We start from the raw sequence: 25795 nt of genomic DNA, 5'->3' as shown, positions 1-25795 counted from the left end.
TTCTCTCACTCATCTACACACGATGGCCAATTAGCCTATCATCCTGTATCTTTGGGGTGTGGGAGGAAACCCACACATTCACAGGGAGAACGTGCAAATTCCACACAGATGGCACCAGAGGTCAGGATTGAACCGGTCGCTGGGCCTGTGAGGCAGCGGCTCTACCTGTTGTGTCACTTCGATGCCAAAATAGTGCTGGGTTATGTATAGTAGATCGCATCGTGCAGACAAAGACTTGTGTTTCTGTAGTGACTTTCACATCCCTATTAGAACATCCCAGTGTTTTACAGCCAATGAAATACTGCAGCAATGTAGTTTACAGAGCAGCCAATTTGCATACAGCACACTGTCACATTGCTGCTTGCAAATGACTGATTAATCTATTTTATTAACATTTACTGAAGGGTAAATGTTGATCAGGGCACCTTGGGTTAACTACTCTTGATACAACTTTGGGCTTGTTCACATCCACCTATGAGAGTAGTCAAGACCTCAGTTTAAGTTTTCTTCCAAAAGGCAGCACCACTGGCAGGCCTGCATTCCTTGTGCTTGCTTCTAAAGTTGCACTTGAACCCAGAACCTTCAGCTTCCAAGGGAAGTAGCTGCTAACCAAGCCACAGCTGACAACAGGTCAGAAGCTGAAAGTTAAGGCATTGATTGTTCCGGAACCGATGACTCGGGTGACAAGTGATCAAGTAGGAAAAGGGCCACATTGTTCTGGATGGAAAATCAAAGAACTGCAACAATGCACCGCCTGAGGGGTGGTAGAGGCAGGTACTCTCACTGCATTTCAGAAGTATTTAGCTGAAACTTGAAACACCACAGTTTAGAAGGCTGTGGGCCAAGTGCTGAACAATGTGATTGGTATAGATAGACCCTTGGAGACAGCAGAGACTGCAGATACTGGAATCTGGAACAAAGCAAACAAAATGCTGGAGGAACTCAGCGGGTCAGGCAGCATCTGTGGAGGGAAATAGACAGTCAACATTTTGGGTCGAGACCCTTCATGTGGACTGAGAGAGAGAGAGAGAGGGGAGATAGCCAGTATTAAAAGGTGAGGGGAAGGGGTAGAGCAAGAGCTGGCAAGCGATAGGTGGATCTAGATCAGGAAGGGAGAAAGGCACATGGAGGAGGGATAGACACCTGATTGTTGGTGTGAACATGTTGGGCCGAAGGGCCTGTTTCCGTGCTGTATGACTCCATTTTGGAACTCGGAAGTAGAATCAGAAAATGCGTTAAGCCCTCAGCAGGTCGGGCAGCATCTGTGGAGAAAGAAATGGAGTTAACGTTTCAGGTCAATAACCCGAATTTGGCAGGGTTAAGTTGTATGCAGAATGGCAGGTTAGCCAGGAGATCACTGGCAATGACAAATCTACAGGTGATATAGAATGGTGCAGGTTCTAAGGGGAGTGCTTTCAGTGATAGAGGCAGCTGCTATTGGTGATGAGTAGTATAATGGGATTGGAAACCCTGCTCAGCTTTGAAAAGGGCAGGGAGATTGTGACCATTCTCATTCAACCCGTCCCTCTGTTTATATAAGACAATGGTTGTTGAAGGAGTGGGAATCAGTTGGGACACTGTGGTGTTTGTGATTAGGCCTGGTTACTGCCTTCCCATTGTTTCACTGGAGGAAAGTCCAACATATCCAAGGCAGCCAAGTAACAGTACACCGGCAGAGGGAGATGAGAGTAAGTGTTGATCTCATATCTTGGGGAATGCCATCCATGGATAACAAGGGAAGAGGATGAGTCATTGATATCCCAAAGTAATTACCCTCTGCTATATTGAAGGAATCTTTGCTGTTAAGGATTGTAGGATAATAATGATAGTTCTTTCTAGCTAGAGTCACAGTTTCAGCTTCCAAGAATGGGAAATTCAGGGCAAACTTTACCTCTGATATTCTGTTCTTTCAATGAACCTCCTTTACTCATAAAGCAATCATTCATCATTCAGGATTATTTATGTCTGGGAATAGCTGTAAGTGAATTATTGCACTCAGTCTGCATGAGGATTCATAACACTCCAGTTTCTAAAATTCATTTTTCCCATTGACATCTGTGTTTCAATTTATTGGGACTATAAATTTCTGTAATAGCAAAAGAAGTCTTGGAACTAGGAATCTGATCTCAACAGGTTGCCAGATAGTACCTTGTCTTGAGGCAACCCTCTGTGCCCAGTTGACATCTCTGCCCAGCCTGTGTACCACCTTGTGCCTTCCTTGCATCCTGAACACTGTCCAGTCTTAGGTTTGGGAAGAGATTGTCTGATCAATTCTCACACTTGTGAATTATTCTCCAGAACTGTTCAGACGGTGAATACTAATAGTCTTTTTCTCGCTTTCAACAGTTCCTTGTGACTCATTCAACATTGACACAAAATGGCCAAAAATCATCAGGGGCTCTGCAGAAGCACAGTTTGGATACACTGTTCAACAGCATGAAGCCAGTGGGCAGAAATGGTAAGAACAGTCAATCTCTCAGCTGATGTCTAAAGTCTAATGTGAACTGTTGAATGGATTGTCGACTTATATGGGGGATCCCACTGATTGGAACTGAAATGCTAGTTTACCTTGGCAGTCAGTCACTGAAGGTTGTTCTTATGGAAAGCTAGCTTGATGGAATAAACAGAAAAATCTTGGTCTTCTGAATGCCTGGCAGGTTCTAATTCACTTAGTTTTGATCGCTGATGAAGATTTGTTGCTTTGTTCTTTTCCAGTGTCAGAGGAGCATTTCTTCTGTCTGAGATGCCTGTGATATTCTATCTCACAAGACAGTGACTAACTTCTGACGTGCAGAGACAGGACAATGCAGGTGGAGAATTTGCCAGTCTCCCATCTCTAGCGATTCAGTCAAATTGAGCATGGCACATGTTATAAGATAAGATATCTTTATTAGTCACATGTACATCAAAGCACACAATGAAATGCATCTTCTGCGTAGGGTGTTCTGGGGGCAGCCCGCAAGTGTCACCACACTTCCAGCGCCAACATAGCATGCCCGCAACTTCCTAACCCGTATGTCTTTGGAATGTGGGAGGAAACCGGAGCACCTGGAGGAAATCCACACAGACACGGGGAGAATGTACAAACTCCTTACAGACAGCGGCCAGAATTGAACCCCGGTCACTGGCGCTGTAATAGCGTTACGCTAATCGCTACACTACCGTGCCTGCCCCTATGAATCTCCTTTGTCTGCTGGTCATAGATGTTATCTAACCAGCTCAAAACTGACCCAATCAGAGAGGCAAACCCACCTCCTGGGGTGAGAGACCATTTGCCTTTTGCACAACCATTCCTTCCACAGTGCAAAGTAAGATGCTGGTTGTATTTTTGGAAGGGGATGCGGGAATTGGGAAAGAGTTTGGATTTGAGGCAGATGCTGAATTGAACGGGGCTGTCCATATGAACAACAGCTGTTCCTAATGTTCTGAGGTTGCACAGTGATTGTGGAGAGAAGGGGAATCTGTTATAATGGTGAGGGAGCTCGCCTTTGATTTACTTTGCAGGTGTTGTCTGGATAAGGGGAACTTTCCTTGCATTTAGATATGCTGGGCCATACTTTCTCTTTAGCCAGATGTGTAAAAAGTGCTTTAGAGGATCCCACCAAAGCCATCCCACTCTTTATACACCCTAGATAACATTCCTCTCCATCAAAACGTTCAAAGGAGATGAGCGGGGGGGTTTTTCACACAGTGAGTGGTAGGTGTCTGGAACACGCTGCCTGGGGTGGTGGTGGAGGCAGATGTGACAGGGGTGTTTAAGAGGCTCTTAGATAGGGACATGAATATGCAGAGAAGGGAGGGATATGGACCATGCACAGGCAGAAGGGATTAGGTGTTATTACTTTAATTAGTTCAGCAAAACATCATGAGCTGAAGGGCCTGTTGCTCGATCTTCTAAAGATTTACAAATACCCATTTTATGCCCACGTTACATGTAACTCTGAAATGATAAATGACTCACCCCTAAGACTAAAACCCCTCAACCACAGTCAGCATACAAAGATAAGCCTCACTTGTGCATCACCATAGGACCCAGGTTCACAGTTTGAAGGTGCAGCAAGTTTGAACTCTTGCATCAACTTTGGGAAACAAAAACGGGACGAATTCCTCAAGTTTTTTTGTTGGTCTCGGCTCTGAGCCATGTTTGACAATATCTCCTGGCAGTGTCAGGGGTGCGTGAGGTAATAAACAGCTCCTGATTAAGTGCAGAAAAGCTTAGCCAAAATGCAGAAGCTGCTTTTTTGGCAACTGTGCCTGACACGAGAATCCAGCAAAACGTGGACTGAGAAAATGCCTCTTGGCTCGTCAAGGCTAATCTATCCAACAGACTTTCTATGCAGCCATAGATGCAATCAGTTTACCTCGAGAGAAGGTGAGGAAAATATCCATAAATTGAAGCTCTGTATTTTATTGCTGGCTGATCCCCAAAGGTAAGTGTTGGGTTTTCAATCAGGAGGCTGGTATTCAAATCGTCTCTGCTATCTGCAGTTCCAGATGATTAATCTACCTTAAATAGGCCTCTCTAACCAGCTGTCAAACTGCTAGTAGCATTGTTAACCAGAAAGATTTTCATTATATAAATCTTTTTCATAATATTCCAACGTGCTTTACAGGCAGTGAAGTACTTTTGAAGTATTGTTCCCATACTAATACATCAACCAATTTGCCCATAAAGGTACGTACAGACAGTAGGGCGATAATGACCAGGTCTTCTGTTTTAATAACATCAATTGAAGGATGAATTTCAGGCTGGAAAATGGAAGGAACTCCCCTTCGCACCTGAGAGAGCAAACAGGGCCTCAGAACATCCCAGCTAGTGGGGAGCACGGACTACACTCAGCAATGTCCCGGAGTACCAGCTTAGATGTCAGCACTCAAGTCTCTGGAGGGGGTTTTGAACCCACAACCTTCTGACTCGGAATGTGAACGTTCTCCAATGGGTGATGTTCACATTCTCCGACCTCGTCCCCCGCATTCGGTGCTCCCGATGTGGCCTCCTCCACATCGGCGAGACCGAGCGCAGACTGGCTGGCTGTTTTGCAGAGTGCCTATGCTCTGTCTGCAATGGCCATCCTGAGCTCCCAGTTGCAGACCATTTCGGCTCCCCTTCCCATTCCCACACTGACCTGTCCATCTTCGGCCTTCTCCACTGCCAGGATGAAGCCCAAAACAAACTGGAGGAGGAACACCTCATATTCTGCCTGGGTAGTCTACAACCCAGCGGCATGAATATTGAGTTTCCCAATTTTAGGTAACCCCTTTTTCCCTCCCCCCTCTCCTTCTGATCCTCCTCTTGTCCTCCCATTTTTATCCCTTTTCTCAGACACCCCCAGCCCCCCTTCACCCATCTTCATCCTCCTCCCCCTCCTGGTTCCACCCACCCACCAGGCACAGGATCCCCCCCCCACCCCCTCATCTGGTTCCAATTGCCGTTCACCTCCCCCCTAATGGTTCTCTTTCTCACCTCCCTTACCTATCAGAGTCCAGCACTGGGAGCCCTTTGTGTTCCTGCTTATCTCCCTCCAGCAGCCGTCTCCAACCTTCAAACTCCCCTCCCCCCATCTTGCTCCATCTTTTCCCTCTCCCTCCATCTGCCTCCATCTATCATTCACCTGCCACTGTCTCCCAACTCCACCCCTGCTCACCTCCCGTACCTGGCACCGCCTGCCTGTCATCTAACATCCCCTCCTCAGTCCACCAAACATCTCGGGCTCCTTTCTCGCCCCTCCCTTCTTCTCTCTATACTGGCCATCTCCCCTCTCCACTCGCAGTCCTGATGCAGGGTTTCGACTCGAAACGTTGACATTTCCTCTCCTCCCACAGATGCTGCTCAACCCGCTGAGTTCCCCCAGCAGATTGTTTGTAGGCCCTTAGGTGAACCCTTGCTTTCAGGATGACTTCTACCATATTGTCAGAGGCTGGATCCGTGGTGTCTAAATAATCTGATCCTGGTTCGCAGAAATTGTAGATGTGTCCATGTGGGAGATCTGTCCCCTCACTGGTGTTTCTGCCCCTCTCCAGTCTGTGCCCTTCCTTTCAGCATGAAGGGCAAAGCTTTTGGCTTTGCGGCAGCCTCCTGTTTGATGGGGCTTGGATGTCACTGAGATCAGTTGGGGGCCAGCTCCTCCCAGTTTTGTACAGGTGTGCCTTTGTAGGATCTTTATCGTTTTTGTTCTAAGTACCTCAGGAGCTCTGACCATGACGTGGCTGGGAGTACACAACCTGTCTCAGCAATAGAGAGTTGGGTATCCACGCAGATTGTCTGGTCAGGTGGAATTGAGGTCTGAGGATCATTGTCTCAATGCAGGTGACATTGTCTTTGGTGAGAACATTGTGAAGGTTGTCCCTCTTAACGTGCTGTTTCCATGGTACAAGAATAGTAACTCAAATTAATGGAATTAACAGTTCAAAGAAGGACTTGAAGTATGTAAAATGTATAACGCAGAAACAGGCCATTTGACCCAGGTAGTCTATATCTGTGTTTATACACCACAGAAGCTTTGTGTTCACATATTTTCAAGGCAGATCATGCTCCAAAATAGTTGAAGGTTTGGCAGCGGTTGGTTAAGTTCCAGATGTGATTATGTAATTGGCTTTACTTTCAAGTAACCAGCACTTTGAAGAAAAACTAAAAACGAGAACTTTAAATTAGTGTTCAAGTAAATGAGTTTGATATACTGTTGAGCAGTGGGCTGATGTTATCAAGTAAGCATTGGTGGGACCCAGAAGTCAGTCCCAGCCAATGCATTTTACATGAACACTAACAGCTTGTACTTATGTAGCACATTTTATGCAGTAAAATGTCCCAAATCACTTTACAAGAAGGCTTACCAAGCAGAAATTTAGTTTGAGACTCTGAAGGAAATATTAAGAGTGATGACAGAAGTCTTGGACAAAGGAGTATATCTTAATAATGTGTCAAAGTAGAAGAGAGGCTGGGGGATTTGGGGAGGGAATCATGAATTGTTGGGGGGGTGGCACAGAGGAATCTCAGGTGTTTGTGGGGCTGGAGGAGATTACAAAGAAGGAGAGGGGCCAATTCAGAGGGATTTGCAAACAAAGATGAGAGTAAGCATAAGAACTAGGAGCCCCTCGTTTGGTCTGCCATTCAATAAGGCCATGGCTCATCTTCCACCTCCACTATCCCCACGTCTTGACTCCTCAATTATTCAGAAATCTGTATTGCAGTTTTGAATAAAATTAGTGACTGAACCTCCACGTCTGCCTTGGTAAAGAATTCCAAAGTTCATCATTCTGAGTGAAGAAACTTCTTGTAAATGGCCCGCCCTTTATTTTGAGATTATGACACTTGGTTCTAAACTGAACAGTCTGGGGAACCATCTTCCCCTTATCTACCCTGGGGAGACTTCTAAGAATTTTATGTTGCGATGAGGTCATCTCTCACTCTTCTGAACTCTAAAGAACAGAGGCCATCCGACTCGTTTCTCCTGATGTGACAAAGCTGTCACCCAGGAACTAGTCTGGTGAACCTTCACCGCACTCCCTGCATTAGATAAGGAGTCCAGAGTTGTATACAGTACTCAATATATGGTCTCACCAATGCCCTATCAATTATAGAAAGACATCTTTACTCTTGTACTCAAATCCTCTTGCAATAAAGGCCAATAAACCATATGCCTACACAACTGCCTGTTGTACCTATATATTAGCTTTTAGTTAGTTGTGTTCATGGGCACCCAGATCCCTTTGAACAACATTTCCCTATCTACTACGAATTAAAAAGTATATGGTTCCTACTGATGTGAATCGCCTCACATTTTTCCACATTACATTCCAACTGCCTCGCTGCTGTCTACTCACTCTGTTTGTCTACATCCTCTAATAGTCTCTTTTGGTCCGCACCACTATTCTTATTCTCTCTAACACAGCCAACGTAATCAAAGACCCCACCCACCCTGGACATTCTCTCTTCTCCCCTCTCCCATCAGGAAAAAAATTCAAAAGCCTGAAATCATCTACCACCAGGCTCAAGGACAGCTTCTATCCCACTGTTATAAGACTATTGAACAGTTCCCTAGTACGATAAAATGGACTCTTGACCTCATAATCTACCTCGTTATGGCCTTGCGCCTTCTTGTCTGCCTGCACTGCACTTTCTCTGTAACTGTAACACTTTATTCTGCATTCTGTTATCGTTTTCCCTTGTACTCCCTCAATTCACTGTTGTAATGAAATGATCTGTATGGATGGTATACAGGACAAGTTTTTCACTGTACCTCAGTACATGTGACAATAATAAACCAATGTACCAATTTAGTTTCTGTTATTATCCAACTTGGAAATGCTACCTTTGAATATGGTGGCCCAAGCATCTATTCATATACTCCACAGCTCCTGTCAACCCATTTAATCCAACTCTTTGTTTTCTATCTATGAACCAACTCTCAATCCACATTGGTACGTTACCCTGATCCCATGTGTTCTACCCTTGTTGGGCGACCTCCTGATCAAAAGTCTTTCAAGGATCCACATTCTAGTAAAGCACCTTAAGATCTAGAAATCTGAAGGGATCAATTTTCTTGTCAGTCCAAGCAGAAGGAATATTGAGAGAGAGAAATACAAAGAAGAAGTAAATATAGTTGATTTTGATCAATTCAGCTTTCACCAGCCAACTGAAAAAGATTTCTAAACATTTTAATTTAGATCTTTTACCATAGGATTTCTAGTTATTCACTGAAGCTCATCAAAAGGATCACGTTCTACTTTGCTTGACATTTCCATTGAAATAATTCACCTGCTGCCCAAATGGGATGGTTCCTCTCTGAATGCTGGGTCTTTAATGAGGAACTGAGTGCTTCCGCTGGTGCTCTGTGGCCTTCTGATTCTAATTGAGGCAGAGTCATCCCTAACCACTGATGGCCATCTGAGCAATCCATCATCGAGAGGAAACTTCAGGAGCCGTCGGCCTGCTCAATAAAGCCAATAAAACATCTGCCGCCCTGAGTCTGAACTAAAATTAGCAATATGTTTCTCAAGATGTTAAGTGGGCCAGCTCTAAAAGTTATGCCAAGCAGTTATTCCTCATAGTGCTGGCTGCAGAAACAATCAATGGAAATTCATCTTCAGCCTGGGAGAGTAATGGATGCCATTTGGAGTCATTCCCACTTTGATCTCAAACGTGAGGCATCTGATTGATTCTTCCCCATTCCTTCAGGGCTGGCACCAAGAGGTGAAGTTCTCTCTCATAAAGTTTACAGTTTCTCTCAGAAACAATGATCTCAAAGACTGACTAGAGCCATTTCGGAATAATCCTGCCTCTTCTGTCAGGAAGATTGTCCAGTTCATGACCCCAAGGAAATACCAAAAAACTTTGGACGGCTTCTGGTAACGACTCAAAGGTTGACCCTGGCTAAATGCGTCTTTTGGAAAGAAGCATGCCCCTTAATCTCCAAAACTGAGTAACTGACCTTGAGAAATTAAATTGGTGCAGGTTCAATGGATTGCTGACTGGGCCAAATCTATCTCTTTGCCTGGTAAGAGCAATCTACACATGCTTAATTAGTTATAGAGGCATACAGCATGGAAACAGGCCCTTCAGCCCAACTGATCCATGCTGACCGTGATGCCCATCCAAGCTAGTCCCATTTGCCTGCGTTGGACCCATAATCTTCTAAACCTTTCCTATCCGTTGTTACTGTAAAATTCAAGTAGAATTCAATTGACTCTACCTGCCAAAGTGTTTTATTTTAAATCGAGCTGTGTTCTCTCGGACAAATCTGGCTCCCTGAGTTCTCTTGCATCCCAGGATCAGTGCACAAGGAAGTATTTGGATGATCACTAATATTTTGCATTGGCCAACATTATAGCCAATGGGCCAGAATTGTGGCTGCTTCTCAGCCAGTGAAAGGCAAGGAACAGGCATTTTCAACCCAGAGGAAAAAGTGCCTTGGTGAAAACATTAAAGAGGAAGCAGAAGTATTTGATGCTCTTGGGCGTCAATCAATGGAGCTAAAAACATGCTTGGAGGAGGAGAATAAGAACAGGTTAACAGTTGCTGGAAGTGATTTCTCAGACAAGGGCGGAATGTTTAAAAGTGGAGTGAACCTCTATAGGACTGCTTAGGGCCTTTAGGATCACTTCATTCAGAAATACTTTGAAGGGTAATCCGTTTGCAAAGTAGGAAACGCAGCAAGCAATTTATGTACAGCCAGTTCACACAAATAGCGATGTTATAATGGCCAAGTAACCTGCTTAAATAATGTTGCTGTAGGCAATAAATATTGGCCTGGATTTTCAAAAGAATTGTTCTAATCTACATTTAATATATTTCCTGTCATCACTTTTTGGTTACTATTTCAGGGAGATTCTGATCCAAAGAATCACTTGTTAGGACAGAAAATAACATTACAGTTTTCTTTACCAGACACTAAAGTAGGACTCTGGGCCTGGCCAACCTGAACCATTTCCATTTCAGAACCTCTTTGCTTCTTTGAACTGTTACTGTTCTTTCTATGTTACAACAATGACCCACGTACAGAAGTCCTTCATTACTGCAAAGTGTCTTGGAATGTCCTATAAGCGAGGTGAGTGGTGCTAAAGAAATGCAAGTTTTTTGCTCTCCTCTTTTCACTTCTACAGAAATATTCCACTGGATCATTTTAGATCTTGGTCAGCTCTTCCAACCCATTAATCTGCAGTACACGGTCAATTTGTAGCCACACTCCACCCTTATACCAAACTCTTCATTGGCCAAGAGTTCTCTGTGTTGTAATGAGTACCTTGATGCAGCCTGAAACTGCAACCATCCAATAATAGCACTAAAGTGTTGTTGCAATCAGGATATAGCAAAAAAAAGAGACACAGTAGCAGTTCCATTTAGCCCTCTGGAGTTCCTGCTTCCTGAGACAGACTTAGGCAACACCTGCTTTTGATTAAGAAGAGGGAAGTTATACTGTCAGCAGCCCAAACTGTTGTGTCTCTTCAAGAGTAAATGTTGCTTCTTTAACATCAGGTTGGCCCTCTTTATGGTCTAATTGTTCCAAAAGCTGCATCAATAGAGATCGGAAAGCACTTCACAGTGAGACAAGGCTAGTGTTTTGTAGTTGATCTATGTTTGGGATAGTTGTAACCAAGACCCTGATGGAATGAAATACATTCCTGTGGCATTTTATCACATTTACGGATCATCCCTAGTTGAGTCACTGACACTGTTTGAATGTTTCCTGAAGGTTTCATCAGAATTAGGTTTATTATCGTTGACTTATATTTGTGAAATTTGTTGTTTTGCAGCAGCAGTACAGTGCAAAGACATAAAATTGCTAAAAATTACAAAATAAATAGTGCAAAAAAAAAATGAGTAACTAGGTAGTGTTCATGGCTTCATGGACCATTTAGAAATCTGATGGCGGAGGGGAAGAAGCTGTTCCTAAATCATTGAGTGTGGGTCTTCAGGCTCCTGTAACTCCTCCTGTAGTAATGAGAAGAGGGTATGTCCTGGATGGTGAGGGTCCTTAGTGATGGATCCCGCCTTCTTCAGGCACCACCTCTTGAAGATGTCCTGGATGGTGGGGAGGGTTGTGGCTGTGATCACGCGACCTCCAACCAATTCAGCCCTCCTCTCTCACCATTGTTCGCTATCATCCATGCATTATCACAAAGACTCAGATTCCCATTTTAATTGGAAAGTGGACAGGCTTTTCATAACTCTTTCAAACAACTGTTTTTTTTCCATATTAAATTAATATTTTCCATCTAACAAACACACACATGAGGAAAGTAAAACATTATTTAAATATCTCATGACTTTTCTTACTGGTGTTGTTTGCAGCAGTGTCCAGGAGATTAGTTTCCGGAGATCCTAGCACATCCCTTGAGTACTGGTAACCCTAATCCCAAAGCACTTCAGAACTTCGCAATCAAAAGAGTGCTCACTAAAACACAGTTCATCTGAAGGCATAAAGAAAAATGCAATTTGGCCGTGGTGATAAAGCTAAGAAAACTATGGTCATTTCTTCCATTTTGATGTAGTTATTTGAGGAAGAAATGTTGGCCAGAAAACCAGGTAAACTCTCTGCCCTTCTTCAGGTGTTGTCTAATCCAGCTCAATGGGCAGAGCTCATTTCAAAGGACTGTGTATCTTCTCCTCAGTACTGCTCTGGTATATCAGCAGCTGTTTAATGCTCAAGGCAAAGCCTTGAACCCGTGACCTTCAACAGACCTCTGCTATTATCTGTTTGCACTTCGGAAAATGAATTGTTGACAAGCCCTGATGTCGTCAAATGCAATAAAAATATAGAATCCCCTTACTGAGGGGCACTGTAGCAAACAAAACTGAAAACCGATGTGTGGATTCCTCATCAGATGTTAACTAGTGGAGGTGATGATTAGTAATGGGTGAAGTGAGTCTACTGTTGGAACCTTGCTTCCTGAGTTCAGAGAGTCTCCTATCATTAGACCAATGTACAGTGCTGAAGGTTGCTGCCAAGACTTGAGCAAAGGTTCTATCAGACTGTTATTGTTTTAACTGCAGACTGACAATCACCATGAGATTAGTGCAATTTAATCTTGGTTACACCCCCATAATAGTGCTGGGCCCACAGCCAGGTGACTGACATGTGATCGCAGTGGAATTTGGCCATTTAACTCAAGATTTCATTTGTTTTTTGCTTCTTCACTTGCTTGAGAGTTTCCAGTTATGAAATGTATCTGTTTTTTTTTAAAGTTTAATTTATTCCTCATCATGGAAGTATTTTTTGTTGGTTGTTACTTCCCCTAATCTAAACAAAAGTCGGGCCACTGACACAAGCAGCAGTCGCTTTTGGACTACAACAAGGACCCATTCCAGCTGTCTTCTGAAATTGCCTGTTGTTGCTGTTATGAATAGAATGGAAGAATGTAACTTCTCTCCCAGTCCGACACTTTGTTCAAACAAGGTTACTTCTGGTCAGAAGAAACAGAATCAAAATTCTGATTGAATGAAAGTCAGGTGAATTTAACTTTGACTCTTTAAGAAAGAGTAGCAGTTGACCAAAATAAGATCCTTGTATACCCCTGGGGTTTCTTGCATTACACTATCTTATTGTGTTCTGAAGCAATTTTGACCAGAAGTCCCAAGACTTTACCTTCAGGTTGGCTGGGCTAATTTGTGAGACTCTGCACCGACCTGTTGGTCCTGTGTTATTCTCTCACTCTTCAAGGACAGTGCACCCCCTTCAGCTCTGATGCTCCCACTACCAAATAACCAGGCCACATACATTGTCAAGCCTCCAACTGGAAGAATGAGCCTAAGGGTCTCAGGCTTGAATGAACGTCATGTGCACCTAGCAAGGAGGTTACTTGTCAAATTTAGCAGTTAGATCCATTGCACCTTTCCTTCACTGCACCAAGTTGTCATTTTATTCCAGGGTCTTAGACAGCAATCTAAACACCTCTCTTCCACAACTTACTCCTCCCCTCACTTTCCCTGCCCTGCTCGTCCCCTTGTTGCATACAGGACTGAAGTTATTTCCTCCTCCGCCCTCAACTTCTCCAGCCCCTCTCCTTGCCTCAGCTTGCTCCTTACCATTGGTGCCAAAGTGGTTTGGATCCCCTCACTCCATCCCCAAAAGCAGCATGAGGTAATATTTGATAGCAGGCAACGTAATATTCATCATTAACTGCTGGAGATACTCAGCAGGTCAGTCAGCACCTGTGGGAAGAGAAACAAGTTAATGTTTCAGGTTTTCCACCTTTCTTTAAAACTCATGCAATCTAAATTACTACCCTGCCCCAAAACTGTGAGAGGTGCTATGGGAATAAAATCCTTCTTTTCTGTAGTCATTAGCTCTCCTCTGCTGCAGACTCTTCCCTCCTTTTTCTAGGCAAAAGCCATCTTACTTCTGTGCCCTAATCTCCCTCTTAAACTCTCTGCTTTGTTGTCTTTCTCCTAACTTCACAATACTCCTTAAAAACTATTTTCAACCTGACATTCAGCCACCTCATCTCAAGATTCAATCTCCAGGGTGACTCAACTGTAAAACATTTTGGAAGAATGTTCTAAATTATAGGGTCCTTATTACCCTTAATGTTGCCAAAGGTACAAAATTTGACTTACAGCATCAGTCCCTTGAAGTTTAGCTGAAGATTCAAATGCTGAGCTTTTGGGTTTCCACAGGCAACGTTGGACTGTATTGAACCTCAGTGATATGGAACACATGAATTAGGAAAGTAAATTGGTTTATTATTGTCACATGTACCAAGGTACAGTGAAAAACTTTGTTTTGCATACCATCCAAACAGATCATTTCATCACTTCAGTACATTGAGGTAGTACAAGGGACAAGCAATAACAGAATACAGAATAAAGTGTTACAGTTACAGAGAAAATGCAGTGCAGGCAGATAATAAGGTGCAAGGTCAAAAAAAAGGTAGCTTATGAGATCAAGAGTCCATCTTATATTACAAGCAGACTGTTCAATAATCTATAACAGCGGAATAGAAGCTGTCCTTGAGCCTGGTGGTACATGCTTTTTGTATCTTCTGCCCAATGAGAGGTAACTCAGGAATTAGTTCACTCAGTCCCTTGAGCCTGCTGTGAATAGGAGGGGATACAAACATATTGAACAAATGAAGTATCATGAACTTGTACATGCAGCAAGGTTCTGTCTATGACTCACAATGTCAACTCCTTCCCTGACCCAGCACATTTTCGGAAGGACTGAAGCAATTCACTCTGCTGGCCATGATGTCATTGTCTAACTGTCAACCTTTCATATACAGTTTTAACTTGTAGTTTCTTTTCCATCATCTTGCCCGAGCCTTTGCCGTGTATCTGGAGTTTTGTCTTGATCTTCCCATCATTGAGCGCTCCCATGAATCAAATCTCTGCAACTAGGATCTTTTTTTTAACAGTAATCAGAATCAGGTTTATTATCACAGACATATGACATGAAATTTGTTGCTTTGCAGAGCAAAGACATAAAATTACTACAGATTACAAAAATAAATAAATAGTGCAACGAAAAGGAATAACGAAGTAGTGTTCATGGACTGATGGCGGACGGGAAGAAGCTGTTCCTGAGTCGTTGAGTGCGGGTCTTCAGGCTCCTGTACCTCCTCCCTGATGGTAGTAACGAGAAGAGAGCATGTCCCAGATGGTGCACATCCTTAGTGATGGATGGTGCCTTCTTGAGGCACCGCCTCTTGAAGATGTCCTCGATGGTGGGGAGGGTTGTGCCTCAGGGCTCAAAGAGAAGCTCTTGCACTACATTTTGGAATTTCCTCACTAAATCTTTCCAATTTTTTTTCCTCCTTAGAACCCCCTTTTAGACACACCTTAGAACTCCCTTTTCATTGGCCAAGGGTTTGATTACCTGTCCTAATGATTCCTTACATGACTGAATCAAAGTTTGTTTGTAACGGTCAACAAGAAAGAAATTAGAAAAGTGCAAATTGTTATCGCAGCGTTTCAACAGGCTGGAACCCATGTGGGAGTTCACACTGTTTGCTTTACATTTCAGTTCGCCCGCAGAAATGCTGGAAAGACTCATCCGGTCAGGCAACATCTGTGGAAAGAGAAGCAGTTAACATTCCCGATCAAAGACCCTTCAACAGACTCTTATTTTTCTTGAGCAACAGACAACCTGCTGGAGGAACTCAGCAAGTTGAGCAGCATCAGGGGGATGCATTAGGACTCATTGATCCTGCACCCCATTTCTAACAAACACAGTGCGAGTGGTGGAAGGAAAATTTCAATAGTGGGAACCTCCTTCAGATGTCCTGGCTGAGAGTCTCCTGACTTGTGGAAGCTGAATTGGAAGTGTCAGCCAAGACTGGGGTTTAAGCATATCTGCTTCTTGGCAGTGCTAGTACCGATGCAGGGTTTCGACCTAAAACGTCAACAATTCCTTTCCCCCTGCAGATGCTTCTCGACCCATTGACTTCCTCCAGCAGATTGTTGGTTGTTCCAGATTCCAGTATCTGTGGTCTCTTGTGCCTCTCTTATTTTTCTCTCTTTCCCAGTTCTGGTAAAGAGTGTTGGACCTGAAACTTTAACTCTGTTCCCCTCTCCACAGGTGTTGCCTGACCTGCTGAGCATTTCCAGCATTTTCTCTTTTTCTTTCAAATTTGTAGTGTCTGCAATTTGTGTTATTTTTCATTTGCTTTCCAGTTTGCTCTCTTGCAGTTCTGCCGAAGTTTGCAGCCACCCCCTACCTCGACCTCCCTCAAAACCCATTGGTTCTGCATCCCACTTCTGACAAACACATTGTGAGTGGTGGAAGGAAAAACTTGATAAAGGGAACCTCCTTCAGACGTTCTGGCTGAGGGTCTCCTGGCTTGTGGAAGCTGAATTGAAAGTGTCAGTCAAGGCTGGGGTTTAAGCATGGGCTGCTTCTTGGCAGTATTGGTTCCAAAGCATATCATTCATTAAATCTAATCCTTGTGGAGCTCAGGGCCATACAGCAGCAGCATACTTGAAATTCTGGATCAAAGTGCCACTCCATCATCCCCGCACTGTGCAGTAAGCATCATCATCCCCTGTCAGACTTCACTGTATCAGCCACCAGTGTATGCTTTCAAACCTAGCTGTTTTTTGTTAAGCACGGTACTACTTGAGGCTACTGCAGGAATAATTTAACCAGCTGCTCAGTAAGTTTGCCAACTGGCTGATCGGCAAACCTAAATATTTAAGATAAGATTTCTTTATTAGTCATATGTACATCCAAACACACAGTGAAATACATCTTTTGCACAGAGTGTTCTTGGGGCAGCCCGCAAGTGTTGCCACGCTTCCAGCACTGACATAGCATGCCCACAACTTCCTAACCTGTACGTCTTTGGAATGTGGGAGGAAACCGGAGCACCCGGAGGAAACCCACACAGACACAGGGAGAACGTACAAACTCCTTACAGGCAGTGGCAGGAATCGAACCTGGGTCACTGGCACTGTAATAGCTTCACACTAACCACTACACTACCGTGCCTGCCACTACCATACACTACTGTACTATCACTGTCTTTTTAAATAGCTTCCCTGTCGCCCAGATGTCTAACACTCTACCAACCATGTAACTTGGGCTCCTTCATTTCCAACTTGGGCAGCAGAGGTTGTGGGATTTTGGGTTGGAGTAAGTGTTGATGCTGTCCAAATACATACACCTAACGCACAACAGTTGTGCATGCAGCAATCTAAAGAGAGGCTCTATTTCCTACAGCATGTTTCATGACCTTAGGATATCGCAGCATTTTGACATCATCCACTTTTATTGAAGTGCAGTCACTATTGTAATGTAGAAAATGTGGGTTGGCAATTTGCACAGCAAGCTTCCACAAACAGCAGTGAGATTCAGTGTTGTTGCCTGAGGCGTTCAACCTGAACTTGGGTCTTTCCTGAGCCTCGGTTAATACCTTTCCCATTGATGTTAGACAGTGCGTGAGGGAATTTCGTGCTGGGAAGGGCACACTCTGCTATGTAGACAGTCCACTGCAGACCAGACAAAGAGATGAAAACCACATTACAACTACTTCTGGGAAAAGCAAATAATGCTTGCAATATGTTTGTATAAATTTAGTTTTGAGCTGTCTTATTGCCTTGCAACCTCAAAAGAAAAAGGAGGCCGTCAGTGCTTGTAAACAGACTCCACGGGACTTTTCTTTACAATGCTGAATGTGTACATTACTTTAATAAGGGACTAGAATAGAGAAGAGAAAGACATTTACTTAATGGCATTTAGTTCACCCAGACAAATCTCAAAAGGCTTCAAGTATGAGGGATTACTCTGCAATTTCTGCTGCTCCCACAGATTTTCAAGCAAATGGCTCCATATAAGTACACCAGGAAGGAGGAACTGTGGGGTCATCCCTGAAGTGTAACACTTTGAAATGTTCAGCCACTATTGCTCGATGACTTCCTGCATCATTGCAGTGACTTCAATAGTATTGTGGGCAGCCCTAGTCGAGCTGCTGTCTCACAACTCCAGTGGGTCAGGTTCGATCCTGACCTCTGGTGTTGTCTATGTGGAGTTTGCATGTTCTCCCTGTGACCTCATGGGTTTCCTCTAGGGCTCCGATTTCCTCTCATGTCCCAAAGATGTGTGGGTTGGTAGGTTAATTGGCTCCTCTAAATTGCCCCCAGTGTGTAGGTGAGTGGTAAAATCTGAGAGGAGATGATGGGAATCTGAGGAAGATCACAAGATCACAAGACAAGGGAGCAGAAGTAGGCCATTCGGCCCATTGAGTCTGCTCCAAAGAAAAGGGGAAAAAGAAAAAGAAATGAGAAATTGGTGGGGGAGATGGGAACACACTATTCTAACCCCAATTTCTGGCCTTATCCCCATATCCCTTGACACCCCGACTATTTAGATATCTATCTATCTCTTCCTTAAACGCCTCCAATGATCTGGCCTCCACTGCTGTACGTGGCAAGGAATTCCACAAATTCACCACCCTCTGGCTAGAGAAATTTCTCCTCACCTCTGTTTTAAGCCTGTACCCTCTAATTCTAAGATTGTGCCCTCTGGTCCTGGACTCACCCACCAAGGGAAACAGCTTGACCACATCTACTCTGTCCAGATAAAATGTGTTGGTGTAGGATTAGTGTAAAAATTGGTGGACAGTGCAGACTCGGTGAGTCCAGGGGCCTGTTTCCATGCTGTATTCCTCTTTGACTCTAAACCCTTTTTACAGAGGCCGTAATGAAATATTGTTCAGTTATTTCACCTTCTAAACATCCCTCAAACAGCAATGAAGTAAGTAACCAGGTGATCTGGTTTTGCAGGTGTTGGTTGAGGGAGGAACATTGCTCAGGATACTTGGGAGAACTGACTGCTTCAGAGTGTGCCCTGGGATCATTAACATACCCTCGTCTGAGGCAGTCCCTCAGGAAGAATGAGTTGCTTTCATGGTGGTTTTGTGGGTTCTGAGGTAGCTATTGAGGGAATATGAGAATCTCAGATTCTTCCACCTTTGGAGCAGGAGGTGACTATTGGGGTGGGTGAGCGGATAGTTTGTGAAATGGTGTGCTCCTTCTGCTGCTTCAGTGTCCTCCTGATGTTCTCAACACCATCCTGAAAGCTCTTCCACTGATGATGGTGAATTTCATCATCAGTGTCTGCTTTTACCAAGAGATGGCTCCCAAGATATGGGAAGGTGGTCCACATTTCCCACGGTCTCACCAAGAACCTTTGTCAGAGGGCAGAATGTTGCGGTGGGGATAGATTGGTCAAGGATCCTTGACTGTCAGGCTCATTGTGTCATGTGTATTGGTGAACAAGTCAGTCAACTCTTCCTCCGACGTGCAAATGAAAATGCAAACAGCAGCTTGACCGCTGAGGTTCATGTGACCTTGGTTGTGGAGACTTGTGTCTGTAGGTTGAACTTATTCCCAGTAGTTCTGCAGATTGGCTGCACTCCCATGGGAAGTCTGTTGGAAGTGATGTGCAACATTACAGCAAGAAAGATTGAGAAAAGTGTTGGGGCATTGATACAGCCTTGCTTGACATTGGCCTTCACCAAGGTTGGTTCTGTTGTTGACACTTTGGTTAGTAACATGGCTTGATGCCATTGTAGAGCAAATATAAGTTGGGATTGAATTTCAGTGGGCAGCCGTACATGAGGAGGCTTTTGCATGGTCTCTCCGTATTGATGCAGCCAAAGGCTTTAGTGTGGTCACCATCTGGAACAGACATACACTGCCTCAGTTTAATGTTACACAAGAACTTGCCAACACCGAATCTTCAAATTGTTGGGGCTCTGGTGAAAGAAATGAGCCATTTATTGTGCACCTTTTATTACTCTGGGGCCAATCCAAAACATATAGATTTATCTGCTCAAACCCACGAATGAGGAATTAAACACACAGCCTTGAGAAACATGAAAAGAGACAGAAAGTTATATTCAAAGCAATTAAAGTTTTAATGTGAGCATCAATAATACTGAAAATTACAAAGCAAATTATATGAGTGGGCAGTGTTTTGATAGGGGATTTGCAGAGCTAATTTTAGATAGTCCTTTTTCATACAGTGTGTGATCAATACACCAAACAGATTCCCATGGAAATGAAGCCGAGAGTTATTTTCGAACCACTTGGACAAAGTGATGGGTGGTCTTTATGAGATAACTGGTCACACACAGCTGCCCCTGTCCTGGGTACAGAATCCAGAGCACCGTAGGCTAGGACACTGTTTGAAGAGAATGCGATTAAAACATATCCTCTGATGTATGCATTATTGTATCTGCATTTTAAAGTCTGCTTCAGAAATTCAGTCATGTTATTGTCCTTTGGAGGAGATGTCGTCCAACCATTTGGTCTTAGAGACTTTAGTGTAACCAAATGTTGAGAGAAGATATTGATGGTCAACTCAAACCCATTACAGCAACTGACCTACTACTGAACAACCAATTGTTCTACTCCAACTTTCCACCCCAGAAGTTCAAAGTTGTAGAATTCCTTCCCTCCTTTGGTCCTCCTTCCCTCCTGAAATAGGTTTTCACATTGTGGAGTTACTGGTCACTGCATTGGAACTGGAGGTTTGGAGGTTCAAAGCTTGCAGAAAGATCATCAGCTTGTTTTCTCTCCAAAGGTGCAACTGATCTGCTGATTTTCTGATTTTATTTCTGATTCAACCCCATGTAATTTTAGAGGAACCAGAAGGGTTAACTGGTCACATCTTTAAAGCTGATTCCAAACTAAGTATACTCATTTAGTTTTTAAGTTAGAAAACAAGGTTAAAGATACATAGAACATAGATCAAAGCCCACAATCCAGGAGCACCAGCAATGCTTAAAGAAGCAAGGTAAACTGGGAGCTGTTACATTAGTGGCTGTCACTTCCATCCCAATGACCAGTTCCTGCCACATCAGCCTGAGGTCTTGTTGGTCATGTGGCACTTGAAGCAAAGTGAGCCCAGGAATGGAGTCAGGCTAGGAATGTACAACATATGGCTTCACTTTGTTAGGAAAATTGTTTGTTCTTGAAAGACTTTGAGGTTAATTTTCCTTTGTGAGTGCACTGCTTAATTTATCAGTGACATTTACATTGTATGCCTTTTTAGCTCAGCTGTTTACCAGTTTAGATTCTTGTAAAGTTATAACGTGGAAAGACTTTAATGCAAATTACAGTTATAAAGGTTACAATACAAGACTACTTTTTACAATGGTATAATTTTCAAGTTCAAGTTATATTTTATCGTCATTCACCCACATGCTGTAAAACACATGGAGGAACGAAATGTCGTTTCCCCCAGTCTCTCACAACAGAGGACATACATGGAACAGAGGACATACAATAAACGCAGACACAAAATCTTGTGCAAGTACAAGCAGTGCATAAAACGGTATATACAGGACACAAAATTAGTGCAGGGTTAGTGCAAAACCGAGTTGGACGAAGAAAATACAGAACTCAGTGTGATGCACTAAATGCATACATGTTCAGCAGCGGCCAAAGTTCCCAGGTGCCATTGTGCAAACCAGGGCTTTTGACGTGACATTTGTCTGAGACTGTCTCCAGGGTATTCAGGAGCCTGACAGCCTGGGGGAAAAAACTGTTGTACAGTCTAGTAGTTCTGGCCCGGATGCTTCAGTACCGCTTGCCAGACGGCAGTGGGACAAATAGGTCGTGGGAGGGATGAGAAGGGTCATCTATGATTCTGCAGACCTTGCGTGTGCAACGTGTGTTATAGATGTCCAGATTTAAATCTAACTACTTTTGAATTTTTAAATAAATGCATATCATGCATGCATTCACATACACACTTAGCAATTTTTGAGGGGGACATCTCTATTCCCCCATCTGGCTGTCCCCTGATAGCAGTTCAAGGAACCAGTGTTTATTCCTCAGTAACAAAGTATTCCCACCCCACTGCAAACTTGATATGATTCACTGGTATTCCATGAGCAACAATAACTTGTCACAGAGTCACTTTCTGAGTTCTGGGAGCCTTTGCACTTTCTGGAAGTATTGTCCTGTAGCTGATGGGCTTCACCCATTCACTTCTGGTGCTAATCACTCACTCTTGTTTCAAGTGTCTTTCTCCTAACAGTCTCTATTGCAATGATCCTTGTTTCTATTTCCTATGTAATAATGTGTGTCTCTTTCCTCACTGGAACTTTTCCCTTTTATTTCTCCAAAGCTGTAAAGGTGACATCCTACTTTGCTCCTCCTCTGCCTCCACTGGTGGCAAAGTTTGGGTTTACTCACCAGCAGTAAACAAGCAAGATCGTGATCACCAGAACTTGTTTCATCCCCACTGTGTTTAACTTCAGGCACTTCAATGGTACTAAGATTTGGGAGAGGATGTAAAACCCGTCTCAAACCCATTAGAGTGTCTGACCTAAGATGAATTTCCACTGACAAAAGTTTTATCGTCACCTTCTTCTCCAGAAACTCCAATCTTTGGAGTTACTGTGTTGGTTCTTGATCCAATACTGTGAAACAGTCAATGACATTGTCAGCCTGATTGGCCAGTCTCCTTCAGTTTATTTCCATTGGCTCACGATCACTGCGTCTCACACCTTCATTAAGGGCCAAAGTCTATCCTCTCAGCTCCATAAGCATCTAATCTCCTGGTCCTTGATAACACCCACCACTGTAGCTCTACATTGCAGCTCTCCAGTTTAAATCTACCAGCCTTGCTGAAAATGCTCACTTTCATTTGAAGAATTTACAGTGTTCCTGTTGTGTCCTCTCACAGAGCAGTCGGTGTGATGGAATGTTACTTGACCTCTCACATTGGATATCGAAAGAAGATTCTTCTTGGCTTTTAGTTGCTGCCAAATTCCAATTTGTGCTTGATTTGTGTTCCTGATAAGGAAGTCTCAGGCACGGAAGACATGCCGAGACATATGAGTGGCTTCATTGTATTTACTTTTTGCATTCTTTCTGTTGCTATATTGCTCACACAGTTATACCGTCATGAGAAAATAGAAACAAAATCTTCATCAAAGCACTTCCACCAGTAACGTACATAAAATCTGAACCAATCATGCTACAAAGAGGAGTGGAAAGCTAACCGGCACAGTTTGTGTATAAATAATGTACTTAACTGCTGCACTGTGTCTAACAAAAATGTTCCCATTATTAGTGTGAGGAGGTGGCTGGTGTATGGTTGGGTAAGTCCTGAGTAGTCAGGGGAGCTGAGCAGATGTTTGGCATTGAGATTGTTTCATGACAATGCCATATTGACCCTGTGTTACTTTGCAGTAATACACAGACAGACAGGCTCTTTCTCAAGGGTGACGTGGCCCAAATCTTAACAATGCACAGGATTCATGCCCGGAATAGAGGCCAGCCAATGGGTGGGTTGGACGCCGACCTTTCACCACTGGGACCTGGAATCCAGCCCAAGCTGAACGGATGAAACCCACATCGTCCTGGATGCCGGAATCCCACAGCAGGGTGTCTGGTTCCATTCCTGGTCAGCTGGTCCACGTTTGTAGCACAAGTCCATCTATAATTGGAACAAATTGAAACTGGCATTGGCATCCCACTAAGAAAGGTCACGGGAATGATACTGGAGAAATGATGATCATAATCTGATGTCATTGTTAATCTAGTGAAACTCTGGAACTTCTGAAAGATTTAACAGGAACTTGAGGGTCAACTTTTTTACACAAAGGGTGGTATGTATGTGGAATGAGCCATCAGAGGAAGTAGTCAAGGCAGGTGCAATAATAACTTTTAAAAGCCAATTGGACAGGTACGTGGATTGGAAAGGTTTAGAAGGATATGGGCCAAATGCTGGCAAATGGGACCAGATTGGATGGGGCATCTTTGTCGGCATGGACCAGTTGGGCCGAAGGGCCTGTTTCTGTGCTGTATAGTTCAAGGACTCTATGATTTATTGACTAAAGAAGAACCCCCTAACACTGCTGACCCTAAAACAGCGCCACATTCCCAGAAGACTGCACATGAGACACTGTGATGGAATTTTGTTTATGGCAATAGCATGAAGTGAGCATGATATTATGGGGTGCCCATTTGCTGTGACATCACGGAACCAACTGCCGGAAGGCAATTTCAAGAGCGGGCAGCACTGACACTGCTGGTGTAATGATGCAATCAATGTGTTGTGATAATACAAAAAGGGTAAACTTGCTCCTTGTTTGTGCGTGATGACATCATCTGTCAAAGTGCCAGCACAACATGGTCGAGAACAGGTGAGGAACTTGCCTTTGGTCACTGGCACGTAACAACCGTTAGTATTATTGGCTTGCTTGCCTTCTGGTAATTGGCTCCAAGTTGTAAAAGCAACCGAAGTTCAGGAAGAGAGCTCACTGGGCATCCCATAATCTCACACTCGCTATTGGCCAAAACCAAAATTCTATCCAAGGTATCTTCCCAAAGTTCAAAAGTAAGGAAGGAAATATTGATGGAACTGGTTGTCTTTTTGGTCTCTTGATCTGACCATGAGGTCACAGAGTTGTACAGCACAGAAATGGGCCCTTCCGCCCACCTTTTGCCAGTCTACACTAATTCCAATTGCCCGCACCATGTACATTTCCCTCTCTGCCTTGTCTATTCAAGTGCCTGTCTAAATGCCTTTTAAACATAATTATTGTATCTGATCCCATCACCTCTTTAGGCAGCATGTTCCGTAAATCAACCACTGTCTGCGCAAAAGACTTACCCCTCAGATCCCCTTTAAAACTCCTTCCTCTCACCTTAAGCTGATGTCCCCTTGTTTGTGAAGCCCCTACCACAGGGTATGAGGTTGTGGACTTGTGCAGATAAACTGATTCTCTAGGTGAAACTTTGAACGATGGCTCCTCCTGCCCAGATATTAAGTTTCCATGAAACTATTTGATCATGAGCAGAGAGAGACTTTGCCCATTGTTTTTGTCAACATATGACATTCAAACACCACTGGAAGACAGATCGAGTGGTTGTACAACTTATTGCTGTGTGCAAAATGGCAGCTGAATTTGCCCTCATAACAGCAAATCTATTGCCTTGTTTTTGTGAGATGTGATTAGATGATACTTGATAGAGCACGTTAGGAGGGGCTGTCAGGAGGGTATTGACCAGGGAACACATGGATGGGAGGGGTTTGGAGAGCTATGGTCCGGGTGCAGGTAAATGGGACAAAAGATCAGGTCGGCATGGACTAGATGAGCCAAATGGCCTTTTTCTGTGCTGCAGTAATCTATGACTCCACGAACACTGATTTAGGATAACTAGCAAAAGTGAAAAGCTTACGAGTTATCGTAGTCCAGAATGTGCTGCCTTAATGGGTGGTGGAAGCGGATTCGTTAGTAACTCTGAAGAAAGAAGTCGATGTACTTTTCTGTGTCAATATGGAAAGAGCAGGGGATTGCTCTTTCAACGAACCGGCACAGTCACACAGAGCAGAACTCCCCTCCCTTTCTTGTTGTATGCTAAACATATAGGGAAGGTAGAAATTGATCTACCACATCACCAGTGGTGTTGGTAGATGTGAAATATGAATCAGACTGTTAGTTCCGGTGGATTGTTGGTGAAGCCCAGGTTGAATCCCACTCCCTTCAAAACTCCATAACTGTCAGTCACCCTACATCCGTTGACTAAGAAGCATTGGAATCATGTTTAGCTGATGCACGTTGCTCGCAGCAATAATTATCCCTAATTATAGTTAGGATTGGGAGCCAAACTCTCTCACCATTAACAGAGCCACAACAGGGTTATCCAAAATAACCAGTGTGCAGGAGTATAATGAGAGAATCCCTCTAATCAAAATAGTCAGTTCTTTTCCAGGGATTTTCTGGAACTCGCTTGCCAACTTTGGCTCTCATTCCTGCAATCCCTAATTTTAAGATTCGTATCAAATCCCTCCCTGTCTCTTCAACCTGCACCAGCCATAGAGTTACACAGCATTGAAAC

The 25795-nt window shown here is 43.7% G+C and overlaps 1 protein-coding gene across 1 annotated transcript in view; it reads left to right on the top strand.

Annotated features, from left to right (window-relative positions):
* itga11a (integrin, alpha 11a) overlaps window positions 1-25795 on the top strand; it is a 151238-nt gene that overhangs the window by 15683 nt on the left and 109760 nt on the right. The window contains exon 2 of the mRNA XM_052040445.1: window positions 2347-2458. Coding sequence (XP_051896405.1) covers window positions 2347-2458 — 112 coding nt within the window. The remainder of the gene's footprint in view (window positions 1-2346; window positions 2459-25795) is intronic.

The sequence above is a fragment of the Pristis pectinata genome, chromosome 28 (genome assembly GCF_009764475.1).
Source record: "Pristis pectinata isolate sPriPec2 chromosome 28, sPriPec2.1.pri, whole genome shotgun sequence".
NCBI lineage: Eukaryota > Metazoa > Chordata > Chondrichthyes > Rhinopristiformes > Pristidae > Pristis > Pristis pectinata.
Note: the sequence above shows the minus strand (reverse complement) of the source record. Positions and strands in the feature narration are given on the sequence as shown.